The sequence below is a fragment of the Caretta caretta genome, chromosome 12 (genome assembly GCF_965140235.1).
Source record: "Caretta caretta isolate rCarCar2 chromosome 12, rCarCar1.hap1, whole genome shotgun sequence".
Classification (NCBI taxonomy): domain Eukaryota; kingdom Metazoa; phylum Chordata; order Testudines; family Cheloniidae; genus Caretta; species Caretta caretta.
This window is the reverse complement of record NC_134217.1, coordinates 23,171,201-23,189,943: the sequence shown is the minus strand read 5'-3', so window position 1 is coordinate 23,189,943 and position 18,743 is coordinate 23,171,201. Positions and strand designations below refer to the sequence as shown.

Genomic DNA, 18,743 nt, shown 5'->3' with positions numbered 1-18,743 from the left:
CTGAGTGCACATGTACGTACGCATACATAGACTATTTAAAGCTTTAAAATGACCATAAAGGGTCTTGTTCCTTTTGCAATTGCAAATCCATAATGGCAGCCACAAGTGGGTAATTCCAACCACCTTTAAACATTTAAAATTTGGTTTTCCTATTATGTTCATATGTGGTTGCTTTGAAAACTAAGGGTTTTTATTTTTTATTGATTTAAAACAATTGCAGGAATATATTTATCCTTGGAATTAACCAAAATGCGGGTTCTCGTTCACTGGGTGGCTTTCATGAAGCATCCATATATAGCTATTTATTTAAAGCCATAATTAAATACCTACCTGAATGGGAAGAATCCTATATAGTATGCTGAGAAACAGCTCCTGGTAAACATTCATTCTTTCAAGTATGTTAATTGTCCTCAGAGATTCAGTTTTATTGTCATATATTAAGCCATGTAAACCTAAATGTTAAAGAGAAATTAAAATAGAATAATATCTCCCTCCCCTCCTTCAGTTGTACAGTGAAAAGTTTGCAAATGTATTTTAAGATTTCTCATGGAAAACTTTGCAAAGCTTTACGTCAAGGATTCAAAACATGGTTTTTATATCATGGTTTTTATAAAAGTTAATTTTCCCACTTTGATAGCAGTGTAGGCATACCCTAAGACTCGTGGCATGACCATGGCTATGCCAGATCAGATGACTTGGACTCACAGGGCTTAGGATGCAGGGTTAAAAATTGCAGCGTAAACATTAAGGCTCAGGCTGGACCCCGGGGCTCTGAAAACCCGCAAGTTAGGAGGGTCTCAGAGCCTAGGCTCCGGCCCGAGACCAAAGGTCTACACTATTATTTTTAGACCCATGAGCCAGACTCAATTGTCTCAGGCTCTGAGACTTGGTGCTGTGGTATGGTATTTATTTATTTTTTTTAATTATTGAAGTGTTTATGTACCCTTAGAATGGAGATTACTGGACTGCTATACAGTGAATGCAATTCTGTATATTTAGTAACGTATGTCAACATGCAATATTGTACCTATAAACATGATGCTGTGGAAATTGCAATAATAAATGATGTTAGGGGCACTAGAGTTGGGACATTAATACTGGGATCATGAGCCATTCACTTTTAGGTCACTGTGTTTTAAAGTCAGCTGAGATTGGCATTGATGAAATTGTTACCAACCATACTAGCTGCTAGGTAGCAAAAGGAAAATTAACTGGAGTCTCAGTCCCGTGTCTTGAAGACCAGACACTATCACAAATAACCCAAATCGACATCATAGTAGATATTCTTTATCTGTTTTGCAAGAACACCTAGAGGTCTCAACCAGGCATTAGGGCCCCATTGTGCTAGGCACTGTACAAATATGTAGCCAAAAAAAGGTCCCTTCCACCAAACAATCTGCCTATGACACAACCCATGGATACAAAAAAAGGGTGGGAAGGGGGTAGAACACAGTGTAGTACTGACTATTTATAATTATTGTAATAAGCAGTTACAGCATATCAAATGCTTAGCTATTGTTGAGTAAAACCATTTCTATACCTGTTTAGTGTTTTGCCTCATTATCACACTTAGGAGTGATCTCACTTTCTCATGGGGCGGTACACTGGAGGAACCAATGTACCATTGCAGAGCTTATATTTCCACTATCTAAACTATTCCTGCTTTGTGGATGAATCCAACAAAGTTGTCTCTAGCATGATTATTACAGCACCTTTCATAAACATTATATTCACTTTTCACTTTATTAACAACAGCATCTCACCAAAGCAAAGTAAAATTTACTTTACAGGTTACAAATACCTTGTTGGATGGATGTAGCCTGCAGCATCTCTTTGTAGTAAGAGTAATACAATCCACATTCAGTCCTGAATGAAATTTCCCGTTCTACTTCCTGCAAATAAGTTAGAAGTCCTGCTACTTAAGATACAATCATACACCAGAGCTTATGTTTACATATCAGTACTGAGTGAACATGACTTGCTTCAGCAAACTCTGGGCCTGATCCTGTAAGTCCTATTCACATGAGCAGTCCTCTCTCACATTTTGACCCATCAAAGTCAACATGAGAGAGAATTACTCAGAAGAGTTAAAATTGTAAAAATGGGCCCTTGGGTAAAGAGACATGTGCCAGGAACTTAGGCCCAAAATAAAGGTTTGATAAAAAGAAAAGTTTTTTGTAATTCTGGAATAGGAGTATTTATATTATGCTTCAACTGACTTTTTTTTTTTTTAACTCTAAACCTTCCCCTTCATGTTAGGAGTTCCTTCATGTTAGGAACAGAATTCCTGGCTGAGCTGCTAAACTTATATGGACAGTGATCGGAGTCATCTAGTTCATACTTTCTATGTGACTTAATCCAAATATGGCTGATATTATGTTGGTAAACTGGAGAAGGGAAGAGAGAGGAAGGACAGACAAAATGGCAGAGGTGGTGTTACCACTCTTGATTGAAGAAGCTTGCTTGCCTTTTATCATGCAAGTTTGAAATGTGGGGACGTTGTTGGTTCCTCATTTACTATTTTTCTGGATTGTCAGACATTGATAGTAGCTAAGAACTGCATATTTTTACTCAGATTTGCTGGCTAGAAGACTGCCTCTTTTCTTCCAGATACAGACATATCTACAGATATCCAGGCCTTTGCCACCATAAGGCTAGATTAATCAAACGTGCTCTACCTAGGGCTACATCTTAACCTCATTTGAAGACATCAGCTAGTGTGGAATGCAGCTGCCCACTTGTTAAATGGTGTTTCTTGCAGGGAGCCAGCTCTTCAACACTTTATACTTTATAGGTTAAAAACACTGGCCTCCTATTTGTTTTCACATTCCAAATTAAAGTATTAGTTTCAATCTATAAAGCCTTAAATTTGTTTGAGTTCTCAGTATCTCAAAATTCTGATTTTTGTCTTTTTGGCTGATGCTGCAGCAATTGAGACCTAGTGAGGCATTCAAACTTACAATGCTTTAGTTTAGACAGAAGGGGGTTTTCAATAGGGGATCTCTACTTCCTTCCATTCGTTCATGAGTCTTGTGTGCTTAATGAGGTTTATACACATGCTCAGAGCCTTGGATGAGCACACTTTTTGACAAATTAAAATATGGAAAACAAAATATCATGCAGTGAAATCATTTAGTTTTTCATTTTATCTTAGAAATAATAGTGACCTTTAGTGCATAAATGAAATTTTTTAAATTTTCTATAGTTAACAAAACTAGAAAGGGTTTGAGAACCCAATAAGATTGCTTACTCCACATATGGCAATCTCAACATGAAGAAATCGCAATAAGATTCCTAAAGCTAATCCTATTAATTCATCTTCCTGTACAAAAGCACATTGCTGAAATAACTGAATAGCTTTACTTTCCCAACTTTTATGGTACCATTCTTGTTAATGCAATATTGTGTAGCATCCTAAGACTTGCAACTCCTTTACACAGTCATGCTGATTCTCTAATCTCCTAATGTTGGACCAGAATTAATGTTGGGTCAGTGCTAACATAAAACTAGACAAAAATGGCTTCCTCTTCCCCAGTGTGGAATCATGTTGCAAAACCACATTTTGCTGAAGTTAACTGTAGACAAAAATAAACCACTAGAAGCTCTGATCTGAGGAAAAACTGACAAATAAAAATACATTCGAATCACCATAGTCAACACTGAAACTCTCCAGTTGCTTTCCAGTATACTAAAACATTACTATGTCAGTGGACTACATTGACTTTGTGCCTTTTAGTATTTAATATCATACTAAGCAAAATGAATAGAGTTGGACCAGATCATAGGATGGGATAGCTGCAGTTTCCAGTTTTAAATTCACCACTAATACAAAGTTTTTCTCAAACAGAAGCACATTTTTAAGTGTTTAAAGTAGAAGGAATTTTGAACACTTGGAATTTACCTCTTTTCTCCCCCTCCCCTTAGTAATCACAGAGGGGGATCTAATTAGCAAAAATGCATTCAAACATGATTAATATGTAATTCTGGCACCAGCTGTCTTCAACCAAATGCTATTTATATTTTACGACCCAAACACTAGTGAGTTTTACATCTGTTTCATGCTAAGATAACATCTGCTTTACTCATTCACAACACTTTTCCAGTTCAATGGCAATTTATACTTTTCTTAGTGTGCCATGTCAATAAAAATATATACTGTTTTGAGTAAACACTGAGTGCATATTTTACTATTGTATGTTCAACTTGTGCAATGTTTCACAGAATCTACAGTGTTCCTAGCAAAAATGTTTTCTAAGAGCTCTAAGACATTCTTAAAAGATCTTTATGAAAGTAAATTTACATGTGAAAAGACATTTTGAAGGATATAGGCTATGGTTACACTACAGCTTAAGCCAACATAAGTTAGAGTTTCTCCTGCCACCATAGCTATGTGGTGGGGACTGGAGTAATTAAACCAATGGGAGAGCTCTCTTTCATCAGTTTAGAGCAGCTAAATGAAGAGTTTACAACTGCGCTGTTGTAAGCTCTCTAGTGTAGACATAGCCTTAGGAACAGCAGAATTTTCCATGGCAGTTTATGATGCAACATATCAACCATGCTCAACAATATTTGTTATAGGTGCAATTGCCCTGAAACTATATTTTCCCCCTCTGTGGTCCACCAACAGCATCCACTTAAAGGCTTCCAGCTCCTAGCCATCACCTATGCCTGGTGGAAACACACACCTCACTCCTTTCTGACCATGCATTTTTAAGGCTCCACAATTTTTTGCCTTACACTGTGATATACTCAGCATGCTAGAATACCTAAAAGACCAGCGCCTCTGTTTTACTTTCTGTTTAAGGGCTATGACCAGTATATTGCCCACAGTTCCTTCTAAGTTAATATTTTACCTTAAAAATATTACAGAGAAAAGACATTAAAACAATAAAAGAACCTATATACATTCTAAAAAGCTTACCAGAGGTCATCTCCTATTCCACCCTAGGGCTCTGGTAGGTTTTAGTCCTTCAACACCCCCATCTGGGTTTTCCCTGTGGTTGCAAATTCACCCATGTTAGATCCAGAACTAGAACTCAGACTGGACAGACCAGCCATTTCTTTAAATGGCTTTGTCCTTTACTCTTAGCCTTTTGTAACAGGTAACCAGCCAACAATGACCCTTTCCTCCAGGCATAGCTTCAAAAGGCTGGGTTTTTGCATTATCTGAGTTGGGGATTTGCATTATCCTCTCCCAACGAATTCCCCTGGAAACTCACTTAACACTTACTGTCTCAAAAGTCCATACTTGTCTGGCACATTTTCAGTGTAGTCTTTTGAACTCCAGTCTTTCATCTATTGCAGTATTAAGCAATGAAAACAACATACAAAAAGGCTCTAGTCACAATTAACAGTGAAAGTCCTTAGATTCTAGAACAAAAGTTTCCTCAACCATCTTAAGCTGTCAGGGGCAGATTTAGTGTACATTACTGATGCAGGGTCTTTAGCAGTCAGCCTGTCATACCAGATTTAGGAAAATGGCTAAATTGAATTGAAGCTTTTTATATAAAAAGCACAAATATGGACCTAATTACACTGACTGCCTTCATCCATCATTCTTCGATCTGATTTAACAAGGCCAAAGCATAGTTTGTGTAACTGAAAAACATATATATTTTGTTTTCAAATCTTAAATTTCAATGCAGATTAGTCAGATTAGCAAAGCTCTTCAACTGTACAAGTGGAATCTCAATATAGACAGCTGCTATCAATGTTCCAGGCTGTGAATCATGCTCTCAGCAAACATATTTAACGCACATACATGGTCTTTTGGCTGGTTAATCTCTTGTCCATCTGTTAGAATGGCGTGGCTCCTGCTCAAATGTTGATTAGACTTTTGGTATAGGGTATTGGTGCCAAGCAACATACATAGCTGGTCAAACACTGGAAGTGACACTTCTTCAGGAGGAAAGTACTAAAGTATTGATCCAGCTTGTTTTTTTCCGAATGGATTACACCTGTTCACTTGGGTTATTAACGAATGGAATAGTAGAGCTCATTCCCTGAGAAAAATGTAGACTTATGAGTTCATTTGCTGTTGCAGAAATGACACATGGGAAGATACACTGGGCACTTCAAGTGTGTGTGTGCGTGCACGTGCGCGCACTCTAGAATTCCCTCAGAGAGCTAACACAAGAACATTGGGCTGGATTCTGACCTCATTTTACACCAGCATAAATTGGAAGTAAGTCCACTGAAGTCAATGGAGTTAGATGGTGGAAGCGAGAGGAGACTCAAGCCCAGTGTTTTCTTCATCATCATCTAGCCAGGCTCCTATGACCACTGTTAAAATTGTATGCAAACATTATCCTTTGTGTTGGACAAAGTCATTCTTCTCTCTCTCATGGCATCTAACTTATAGCATACGTCATAGTTCTTGGATACTTGCTTTTTTCTATTTTTGTGTTGAGAGGTACCAGACCGGCTTTCCCTTATTCCAATTACCATGGCAAAATTAGATAAACAGAGATGAGTGTGCATATTTAACTCATCAACAAGGCTCTCATTCATACCATAGAAGGCTCTATCACTAGCCTCTTGAAGGAAGGCTGTCTACAAAGAAGTACTTTATTACACGGTTGCTATACAGTAAAGTTGTTCTCATTGTTGCAGGATATTGAAAATTGGGTTTCAAGATAGGCCTTCCACAGTGGAACTGATACATTTCTATAACAAGGCCATCACTAGCAGTAGGTTCATAAATGTCAATTTCAATTATGTTTATTTTTGAGTTACGGTATATATAATTGTATAAAATACAAGCCTCTCACTTTCAGTTCTTGAAGCTGAACAAAGCTGGAGGATTTTCTGCACAGTTCTCTAACCAAGCAATTGGAATGTCCACAAATCAATTCTCCATACTGGAACACTAATTTAGAATAAAGTTTCCATTTTCTAAACCTAAAGGGTATATACACAAAAATAAGTGACGCAGATTCTCTGGTCCACCTAATTAAAAACCAGACTAGGGCCAAACGTGTTCAGTACAGCATTGTACTCTGTGGGGAGGAGGTGAAGGGAGCCCCTCTGGCATAAGATGATAGAGTGGTGGGAATGACCGAGTCGCCACCATGTCCAGTTCTTCACTGTTAAAGCCCAGACAGGCTGACTGCTAAAGACCCTGCAACAGTAATGTACACTAAATCTGCCCCTGACAGCTTTAACTTGTCTTCGGCTTGGGCCAAGCAGCTGAGAATCAGGAGTCCATGACTAACTCCCTGACAGCTCCACCTTACCACTGCATCCGAGCAGCACTCAGGCATAGCGCAGTGGACAGCCAAGCTCTATTAAATAAAAAGCTATTCTTTATGACAGATCATCCTTTTAATATATATGAAAATGCTAATAACAATATCCCTGTTATCAGTGACAGAACAGACTGCGCTCTTAAATGTTTTACAACAAACAGATCCTTCACAGTGCCCAACAAATTCGTGGTCTCACTGCTAAATTCTATTTAAAATGTTACAAAACTTTTAAAAACAAAAACTGTTAATTAATGCTGCATCCAAAAACTGCAATTTACTTTTTCCAAGAAGTTGAGCCTATTGTAATGATATTTTCAATATCAATTTAACTTTACCTAAGAGTTCACTCTGATTTAAAGGCTGATCCAATGCCCTCTGAAGTATGGGCACTGGATTGGACCTTAGAGATCATGTGCAAGGTTACAGGATGGTAAACTTTTTCTATTAAGGAAATAGTTTTAATAGATTTAAAAAAATGTTAGAAAAAACGTTCCTGCTATTCAGCTTGTATTCTTCCTTTGTTCAATTTAATCTTTTTTTTTAACTTTACATACCTCTAGAACACCCTAAATAATTTCATAATAGCTAGGGTTGTTTATCATATATTTCCTTATTTGTCATTTAGCCAAGCTCATCAAATTTAGTTATTTTAGTTGTCCCTTTAAATTGTCCTCTCCAGTGCATTTAATCATTTACAGTAGAACCTCAGAGTTACAAACTGACCAGTCAACCACACACTTCACTTGGAACTGAAAGTATACAATCAGGCAACAGCAGAGACAAAACAAACAAAGAAATACAGTACTGTACCGTTCTGTACTGTGTTCAACAAACCACTAAAAAAAAAAAAAAAAAAAAGGAAAGCAGCATTTTTCTTCTGCACAGTACAGTTTCAAAGCTGTATAAGTCAATGTTCAGTTGTAAACTTTAGAAGAACAACCATAACATTTTGTTCAGAATTACAAACAATTCAGAGTTACAAACAACCTCCATTCCCGAGGTGTTAGTAACACTGAGGTTATACTGAAGTTTTGTTTGTTTTTTGTTTTTTAATTCCCTCTAACTTAGGGACATTTCTCTGGCCTTGAAATGCTCAGACTTGTACATCAGGGTTGGGAACCTATGGCCTGCAGTGCAGATCCAGTCCCCTGCTTAATTTCATCCTGCCTGCAGCAAGTCTTGGCACTGCGAGCTGGAAGCCCTGAGCACCCCCGCCTCCACACGGGGCTGGAGCCGCGAGTGCCAGCTCGCCCCACTCCTGGGGGAAGCTAGGGTTGCCAGGCCATTAAAACTCAAGTTGACCGTGCAGCAGGGCTAAGGCAGGCTCCTTGCCTGACCTGGGTCCGCGCAGCTCCCAGAAGCAGCCAGCATGTCCCTGCAGCCCCTAAACACAGGGGTGATCAGGAAAGCTCTGTGTATTGCCCCTGCCCCCAGTGCTGGCTCCACAGCTTCCACTGGCCAGGATCTGTGGGCAATGAGCATTGCAGGGCAGCACCTGCAGGCAGTGCGCATCATGCAAAGCCGCCTGGTAGCAGCTCCACTTAGGGGCCGGACATGCCAGCCGCTTCTGGGAGCTGTGCGGAGCCAAGGCAGGCAGGGAGCCTGTCTTAGCCTTGCTGCGCCACCGACCGGGAGCCGCCTGAGTGAGGTAAGTGCTGCCTGGCTAGCGCCCACCCCCCAACCCCTCTCCCACACCCCAACCCCCTGCCCCAGCCCTAAGCCCCCTCCCACACTCCAAACCCTCACCCCCAGAGCCCACACACAACCCTCTTCCCCAGCCTGGAGCCCCCTCTCACCCCCTGAACCCCTCATTTCTGGCCCTGCTCCAGAGCCTGCATCCCCGGCTGGAGCCCTCACCCCCTTCCGCACTCCAACCCACTGCTTCAGCCCAGTGAAAGTGAGTGAGGGTGGGGACGAGCAAGCAACTGAGGGAGGAGGGCTGGAGTGAGTGGGGGCAGGGCCTCAGGGAAGGGACAGGGCCTCAGGGAAGGGGCAGGGTTGTTCGTTTTTGTGCAGTTAGAAAGTTGGCAACCCTAAGGGAAGCCCCGAGCGGCCCCCAACAGGGCTGGAGCCATGAGCACTGGCTCGCCCTGCTTCCGGGGGTGAGCCTCAAGCCTCCCCTCGACACGGGAGCTGTGTGTGACCCGTGGGGTTTTTTTTTGTTTTTGTTTTTTCTGTGAGTCTGTGGCCGGCATAAATGCATCACCAGAACAAAGGTTCCTTACCCCGCTGTATATGGTATTCTATATGTGATCTCACCAGTGACCAGCCAAGAGGAACTGTCAGTTGCTTAGGTGCATGAAATGATGGTTTTAAATATGCCGTCCAAAAGTCACCTTGACTTTGATTCTATATTATATTGCAAGCTCATATCCAATTTGATCTACACTATGGTAGGCTTTTTTAAGCTTTTAAGGCCTCTAAACATCACCCTCCAACTGCATATATATTTCCAGCTTGTAAATACATTATTTGTAACTCCTTAGGATATCCTTTGTTATCTATCCTAAACTCAAATTTCTAAATACGTGAAATCTGGATTTCAAAGAAATTACACTATGGTAAAACTACAGTAGTGAATCCAGCCCTTTGCCGATATAACTTGTTGCACCTCATTTGAAACTTACCACCTCTTTATCCCATCTCATGCTATCTGACAAATGAAATATCTCAATATCTATACTATCAATGCATACTGTTTTTCTCTTTCAAACTCATTTTTAAATGCAATACAATTTATTAGTTGTTTTTATGTACAAATTTTTAACAACTCGCTAATTGTACCTATGTGAGATGGAAAGAGTCTAAAATATTTAAATTCAGAGAGACAAGGGGTGAGACTCACAAGGCTGACTTTGGTGCCTAATACTTTAGTTGCCTTTTAAAATCCAACATTTAGGTAACATTTGGCATTCACAAAACCCCTGCTCACCTGCCACCTAACCCTATAGGTACCTAAACTCCCATGGTACCTAAGTTTCCACTGTTAAGTCCCCAACACACCTGAACATCAGTGGCTGGGCATTCACACAGCTGCCTAAGTCCTGACATTGTCCAGCAGCTCTGAGTTTAACTCACACCTCAGCCCCCATGGAATTTACAAAGTTTACATTCTCCGGCCTATCTTGCCTTTGGGGCCTAATCCAGTAGGCATGCTCAGCGCACATGCAAACCCGCATGGAAGAGGATGGTGGGGCCTGTTAACGCTCTTATGACATTTATCCCAATGGTCAGAGTTACTCACCCAGGATGTGGGATACCCAGGTTCAAATCCCCCACCTCTGCCTGATGTGGAACATGGACTTGGGTCCTCCTACATTGCAAGTGAGTGCCCTAACCACTGGGCTACAGGGTATTCTGGAATATAGGGGACTCTTAATATCTCCTGTTGGAGCTATTCCATTATGTATAAATACTTAATATTCATTGGGAGAGAGAGACTATAGCTCTGTGGTTAGGACATGTCCCCGGGAAGTAGGTAGTGTCGCCAGTTTTGGTTGGATATATTCCTGGAGATTTATTCACATGACCATAATCTTTAATTAAAGATTAATCTTTAATTCCTGGAGACTCCAGGCCAATCCTGGAGAGTTTACAACCTTACATGCAAGAGACTCAAGCTACAGTCCCCCTGATCTAATTAAACTTTAAGTATTTATACACAGTGGAACAGCATTAACAGCAGGGGGAAGGGGAAAGAGAGGGAGCTCCATAGCATAAAATACTCCATAACAAAATGGTTAGGGCACTTGCTTGCAAAACAAGACAGCCAAGTTCCACCCCCTGCTCCACATCAGAGAGCAGGGGGTTTGAACCAGTCTCCCACATCCTGGGTATGTGTTCTAACAACTGGGCTAAAGGTTATAAGGGGAACATGACCACCTCCCTGGTTTTTCACAAGAATCACGAACCTGGTTTAGGAGGATCAGAATAATTTATGGTTGTGAATCCTGAGTGGAAGGAGGTACCTCCCTCTGGCCTGGACTTTAGCACCTAAACTACCTTTGAGGAGCAAGGCTTAGGCCACACCACTTTCCTGAGCATTTCTTATTAGTTTAGACAGCTCCCCACTCAGTATGCTGGCTTTTGTGAATCCTGTTTTTAGATGCCTATCTCTCCCCATGCATTGTATAGGGAGCCTGGCCATCTACCTCAGAGTTGTGAATTCCACTAGGCAGCACAGTATCTCAGTCTGCTGTGTGAATCCCATTCATGGTGGCTTTATGGAATTCTTATATGTATTAAAGTATTTATCACTGTCAAATGTAAAAAATCGGTCTTTTTTACAACCTTTTCAATCAAAGTCATTTAAAAATAGATGTATGATAGCTCAGTAACACTTTTAAAGAAATGTATGACTACATCCTTAAAAAATGAACTCTCTCTTATAATAGACATTTTCCTTGTTTCTCAACAATGGCTATATGTTAGAGAATTTTGTAGGTCCTTGGGTTATGAAACACTGAGTGTGTGTTAGTATGGCTTCCACTTCCAGTATACACCATGTTTAGTAAATCAAACAAACAAAAAAACCCATAATAATATCTGCACTTCATTTAGCAAAGGTTCTCAATAATTTGTTGTCAAAGATTAGATTACATGCAATAAAACCAGCATTTAGACCTCCAGAAAAATAAGGCATATTGCTACACAGTTTTGAGGAAATTTAGTTCAAATATGCAGGAATATATGTATCAGCCAAACCATAAAAAGATTAAGAAAATAGACCATTTACATTTTGTTTTCAACATAACTTTAAAGATCTAAATGGTTATACACTAACTTTCAGTTAGTATATAGTATATACTATATACTATATTAGTATATAGTATATACTACAATTTGAAAAACATAATGAAAAAATATTTTCTATATATGGACACCCCTATGTCTAAATGTCTTTTATAGATGGACATACAGTATCTTGCAAGAGTGCACATGGCTGCAGCTTTGAATCATCCCAAAGTCCTCCTTAATTGGCAAATAAAGCACAAATAGCAGAGGGTAACCCCTTTGTTCTTAAATCATGTTAAACAATTTGAAGCCAAATTTATAGAAATAGCCTCTAAGTTTGCATGATCAATTAGGCATAGGCATATCAGGTAACTTCCCGTAACAAGTTTATTTTTGCAAATGCTTGTCTGCCTATTCAAGTCAAAGTTTTACATTTGTACTTACAAAGTTAAAGGTTAATCTGAAGCCCACCAAAAATATGACCCTTAACATCCACTAAATAGAAAACTTATTTTCTTAGAAACAGTGCAAAGTGAGCATACACACAGAGTACACTCCAATAAACAGAATGTATCACTGAAAAATATCTAAAGTTTATTTTACAATGTAGATTTCTAACTCCATTAGAAATAAGAAAAAATTGAAGTGTGCATTTTGTCCAATTTTGAGCAACATAACTGTGATGATAAACATATTTGTCAGTGCCATCTTGTGTAGTAAGTTTGAAGACATTCACAAACTACTGAATTTTTCAGAGGCAAATATAAAACGTTTTATCTTTTCAGTCATGTACATGGATTTGTAGACACACATATTTAACCTAAAAAAGTAAAGACTGTCAAAAGTGAACGTCACGTTTATCAACAGTATACATCTCTACCTGTGTAATCAAAGAAAGATGAGGCTGCCACAAAAGAATGTTGTTCATGCAGTTCGGCAGTAACTATTTCAGTAACTGGTAACTACTGCTTTTAGTACCTGTATGAAAATGTTTTTGGAAATGCGAAAAGGTGCGTATTATAAAAAGGTGTTAATGTGGTAAAGAAGCTCATACACATTGTATAAGAGTATTACAGTATGAATAATCAAAATATGTTTACCTAATCTAGGTAATATATGGTACCTATCAGTGAGGACTAAGTGTTTTCACAGTAAAGTAACTCGCCTGTTCATTTATTTTCTTTGATTTAGACTCCAGCATAACAATAATTTTCCTCTGGAACAATACTGGGGAAAAAATCTGTCATCACTGGTTCTTGGAAAGGGAAAAGTCCTACACACAGTGGTTCCCACCAGCACAAGTATTTCTGAGGCTGTGAAACTAACTCTACCTAAAGCTGACTTTGAGGAGGTAAGTCTTTTCCTTTTGGGAGAGGATTTGGCTGAGGACCAGGATTTTTACCTGAGTAGAGAATCTGTTTGTGCTAAGTCATCTTTGCTAGATTACTCTTTGAACATCTCTTGGAGAGAGACAGTGTTCTAGGGAGTTGCTGAGCCAAATTTGCTTGTGTTGACACAGGGAAGTATATTTCCCTGCAGCAACCACATCCCTTGCATACAGGGTGGGTGGTGAGTGGATCGGAAGCTGCATGCCCTGAGAAGGAAGGGATTTTACCACTGCCAGCCTTAGTTGGGGGTGGGGTCCAGTTGTCAGGGACAGTTTGAAGTATAATTGTGGGCTCCACTGAGTTCCAGTGTGGTGTCTGCTGAAAGGACATACAGGGAAACAGTACATTTTCTGGCTGGGTTAGCTACACCCACAGCAGGCCTATTTGGCAAGCCCCACAAAATGGGGACACAAGCTTTCTCTGGGGGACTGTCATGAGGCATTATTTATTTATGCTCCAGAAACTGGCAATAAACCAAAGATTAATTTGTCTTGATATTGTTTGCTCTACTTGAAAGAGAAAAGAAGTGCTTATGTGAAAGGACCCACCTCACAACCTCAAAGAAGAGTAGGGGTGGTTACATGTCTCATCCTCATTTGAGGTACTATATTAATAAACAAACATACCAGAGTAACCAATCTAGTGGTTTGAGCTGGGTACTTCAGTGTAGAATTCAATTCTTAATTCTGCCAATGACTTAAGTGACCTTCCTGTCCCGTGTCTCAATTTACTAGTCTGTAAAATGGGGATAATCCCATTTCTCTCACAGGTCTTTAATTAATGTTTGAAAAGTGCTTTTACGTTTTCAGATAAAGGATGCTATTATGTGAAAATAAACAGGGCTTTGGGCTGTGCTCTGGCTCCGCTCCAGCTCCAGGCTAAAACCTGCAGCTCCACTGCTCAGGAGCTGCTCCGGGCTCCAGCTCCGCTCCAAAGCCCTGAAAATAAACATTACCTACTTGGAGAGTTTTGTTTTACTGATGATTATCTGTGCCCCACTTTCATCAGAAGGATCACTTTAGATATAATTCTTTATTCAGATTAAAGACCTTCTTACAGAGATAATACTGTCACATGCCAGGATTTTGGGAAGGCACCTATTTTCTTAAAATAATACTTTTTAAAAATGTTGAGAAATCAGCTTTTGACTTTTTCTAGGTGATCATTTGTAGGCAAGATTTTGAGCTACTATTAATATAGCAGGAACATAATGGAAAAATGTTGTGTCAACATGTTTAGAGCATAGTTCGGAAAGTACTCATGGAAGTGATTGAAAGGTTTTCAATGTGAGAAAGTAGGGGGAAAAGTTAATGGGAAATGTGCGCTCTTTCGCTTGCACCCTCCTCCACACCTATCTTCAGATAGAACATTCTATATTTTCAGTATGACTGACAAGACAAATAGATTAAAAAAAAAAGCATATAGCCTACCACACACATTCATGTTGCAAACAGTGTCCTAGGAAAGCATTGATGCAATTATCAAAATAATTTCATTACCTTAATATTGGAAAACCACAGGTCATTTTCATGTAGGGTAGCAATGTAAACAGAAGTAAGAAGTCCAAAAGAGATGGCAACAGTTCCACCAACTGTAAGTGAAAGTCTCTTCCATAGCTTTCCACCTGTGTAAACTTATAGAAGAAAAACACTTTCACTATGGGATTGTGAAGCTTCCCATTCTACTTATGTATTTTAAATGGATTTCAGAACCACCACTAGTGGGGTCTAGGACTTGTATGTAACTATAGCCTTGTTCTCAAACTGCTTTATGGAAACTGTACTTGTGATTTTCGGGTATAGCAATCTTTTAGTTACATATAGAATGAAAAAGCCGCTGCTTGAAGGGGAAAATGTAAAGTTGCAGTTTTAAAAACAGTCCCATGATCTCATACAGATCTAGATAAACACCATATCTAATTTATAAATCTAAATTACAAGGAGTTTTTGGAATACCCGCCAGGGCATTGTTTCTAATTAATGAACTACAGCATGACTGTTAGCTCACAAAACAAGATATCAAAATCTTTTTTCTTTAAACTTCTGAACTTGGCTGCTTATTTTATAATTTTTTTTTCAAACAGCATTTCAGGTTGAATAAACTTCCACATTGAGGCTGAGCATTGATCAAAGCAGTCTCTGATGATGTCATGCTCTGAATTGCAGATGACCACCTCCTGACATCAGAACAAAATTATAGACTATATAATGCAGAGACTGCATTTCTAAATAAAGCAACTCAGTTTACTGCTCATGGGCACTTCGTTTTAAAATCTTTTTCCAAGTTGATTTCAGTAATCCTGCTTTTTGTGATGTGGATGTATATCTAATATAAGTGGCTATCTGTCGCACTGGACAAAATTCAAATGAGATACAAGCAAGTGTGATTCAATGGAGCTGAAGACAATGGATTTGTCCACTTATACCAGAGCTCTATTTTGCCTATTTACATCTGTGCACACAAATTGGATAAATTGGCCCCCCACCTATTCAAAATGTATGCACAAATGCAGGTGGCCCCAATTTTGCAGGCACAAAATCTGAGGCTATAGATTGAAAATGTGACCCTAACAAAAATAAGTACAAATGGTGTGAACTCTCAAGCATTTCCATGAAAGAATTTCCCTTTGTCCTTCCTTCATTTACATAAAAAAACCAACAAAACAAAAGGTATATTGAAGGTAGCACTGTGTGAGTCTGGGGCGCGGGGCTCGGGGATGCAGACTCCGGGTGGCGCTTACCTCAAGCAGCTCCCAGAAGCAGCGGTACGTCTCCGCTCCAGCTCCTATGCAAAGGCGCAGCCAGGCAGCTCTGCTGCGCACTGCCCCATCCACAGGAGCTGCAGGGGTGGCGCTTGGGGCAGGGATAGCATGCAGAGCGGAGCCCCCTGCTGCCCCTATGCATAGGAGGCTCGAGCCAGAGGGGGGAACATGTTGCTGCTTCCGGGAGCTGTGCGGAGCAGCCCCCAAACCACCTCCCCAGCTGGAGCGCCAGAGCGGGGCAAGCCCCAGACCCCTCAAGGGCTGGATTAAAATGGCTGGCAGCCCACGGGCCGTAGTTTGCCCATACCTGCGTTAGACTCACTGGGGTCCAAGGCAGAAAGCCAAAGCCCCACTGCATAGGTCTGAAGCCCAGGGCCCTGAATCCCATCACTTGGGGCTGAAGCCGAAGCCTGAGCAATGTAGCTTTGTGGAGGCACCCTTGGCGTGGGGCCTGGACAACTGCCCTGTTTGCTACCCCCTAACTCTGCCCCTGGCTTTTATATGCAGAAAACCAGTTGTTGAGGCACAGGTGGGCCTTGGAGTTTTTACAGCATGTTGAGGGGGCCTCAGAAAGAAAAAGGCTGAGAACCACTGGTTTAAGTCACTCCAGTCCTACGCCTCTCTTGAGCAAAGACTGTCAATGATGATGAACGCTGCTAAATGTGGCTGGGTTTTATGAAGTTCACAAAATTATCTTAATTTGTAACCTAAACTAGAACTTGAAAACAGGTAATAGAATCTAGCGCAGTAATCTACAGTGTCCCCGTGACTACAGTAGCTTTGATCATAAAGAAGGTTTGGCTATACTTGGATAAAGATTTGGTACAATACCTAGTTCTCATCTGTGCATAAGGGTAGATACCAAAAGATTGACATTAGTGAGAGTCCACAATTCGACATTTCTTATAATTACCCACCAGATCGAACTTTTCCTTCAGGCTTCACATTTTTCTCTTGTGACAGATGATCTTCAGCAACTTCTGTGACTTTTATTCCCTTTCTGTGTCTGATGGTTGTCATGATGTCAACAATTTTCATACATTATTCTTCAGTCTTACTCCTAAACACACATACAAAGCAATAAATATTCCTTGCCAAAAATTTATCAAATAATACCAAAAAAAAGTGTGACAAGCCATGAAAACACACAAGCATACTGTATTGTGAACTGAGGCCTAAAAAGTTATACCCATGTACAGTAATTCAAAATATTTTACCAAAACAAGAGTCATTTTCTGTAGCTCAGAGACATCAAAAAGAGTGCAACGGAAAGACTGTCATGAGTTCTGCAAGACTGACATTCATACATAACTTTATACATGGTAGACAAGATTTTCAAAAGTGGTTAGTTATTTTTGGTGTTCAACTTGAGAGCTTAAATGGAATTACTTTTCAAAAAGTACTCAACATAAGCCCCCTTAAAAATCAGTCCCTTTTTAAGGTGTCTCAGTTGGGCACTCTAAATCACTAATCACTTGAAAATCTTGGCTTTTGAGTAGTCCCAATGCAATCAATAGGACTACTCAGAATATGTAAAGTTAACAATCTTTGCAGGACGGGGGCCATGAGATGCAAAAGTGATTACACCAAAGAAAACTTGTGAAGGAAAACATTAAAAAAAGCACAACTAGTTTAGATATACAGCTGAAAAAAATCCCCAACTTTTGTAATATTCGTGTACTATTTAGCTTAAACATATCACAAACCAGAGATGGGGTAAGGGGGAGAAACTATTTAAGGTAAGCTAGTCAATGTTCAAAATCAGTGCACTGCAAAATTGTTCCCTAAACTATATTACATAATGCACCGTCCATAAATAATGACCTGCTTGAATTTTAAAGTCCTTTTATCTTTTAAAACCAATGACTAGCTTTGAATGCAAAAATAAGTCACCATCCCCAGACTCCAAGCTTGACTACTTAAAAGTTAGTCTCTAAGGCAGGAGTGGGCAAAATACGGCCCCTGCCCGTCTAACATTTCTGTCCAGCCCGCCAGGCTCTTTGGCTGCCCCTCGCAATCTCTGGGCCGCTAAAAGTCCCGCGGCGCAGCGGGGAGCTCAGGCAGGCTGTCTGCCTGCTGTGGCCCCATGCCGCTCCCAGAAGCGGCTGGCTGCTGCTGGCATGTCTCTGCGCACCTCTGGTGGGGGGTGGGGAGGGGAGGCGGCTCTGCGCGCTGCCCCCGCCCCCAGCACAGTCCTCACAACTCCGATTGGCAGTGTTTGTGGGCGCGGGCAGCACATGGAGACCTGCTGCCCCCCACCCCCTAAGGAACATGCAGAGACGTGCCAAACTCCCTCCCAGACCCCACACCCCCTCCATTAATATAATAGAAATGTGTGGCCTGTGACAACTTACCAAAATGCATGGAGTGCCCCCACCCCCCCCATGAAAATTATTGCCCACCCCTGCTCTAAGGGCTGGTCTGCACAACTGCTTAAGTTGATATAACTTATGTTGCTTAGGGGTGTGAAAGAGACACCCCCAAGCAACGCAAATTACATCGTCTTAAGCGCTGTCCACATCAGCACTGTGTCAGTGGGAGACACTCTCCTGCCAACATAACTTCCATCTCTCACAGAGGTGGAGTAATTATACTGATGGGAGAGTGCTCTCT

The 18,743-nt window shown here is 40.5% G+C and overlaps 1 protein-coding gene across 3 annotated transcripts in view; it reads right to left on the bottom strand.

Moving 5' to 3' along the window:
• Positions 1-18,743, bottom strand: part of DPY19L3 (dpy-19 like C-mannosyltransferase 3) — a 51,987-nt gene that overhangs the window by 31,301 nt on the left and 1,943 nt on the right. For 2 of the 3 annotated variants that reach the window (XM_075118405.1, XM_048816732.2), the window contains exons 2-5: positions 17,048-17,190; positions 14,869-15,002; positions 1,802-1,892; positions 331-452 (exon numbers count right to left, since the gene is read on the bottom strand). In XM_075118405.1, coding sequence (XP_074974506.1) covers positions 331-452; positions 1,802-1,892; positions 14,869-15,002; positions 17,048-17,168 — 468 coding nt within the window. In that variant the 5' untranslated portion in view covers positions 17,169-17,190. Of the gene's footprint in view, positions 1-330; positions 453-1,801; positions 1,893-14,868; positions 15,003-17,047; positions 17,191-18,743 lie in introns of those variants that run through there. The other variant, XM_048816733.2, reaches the window with a different exon arrangement.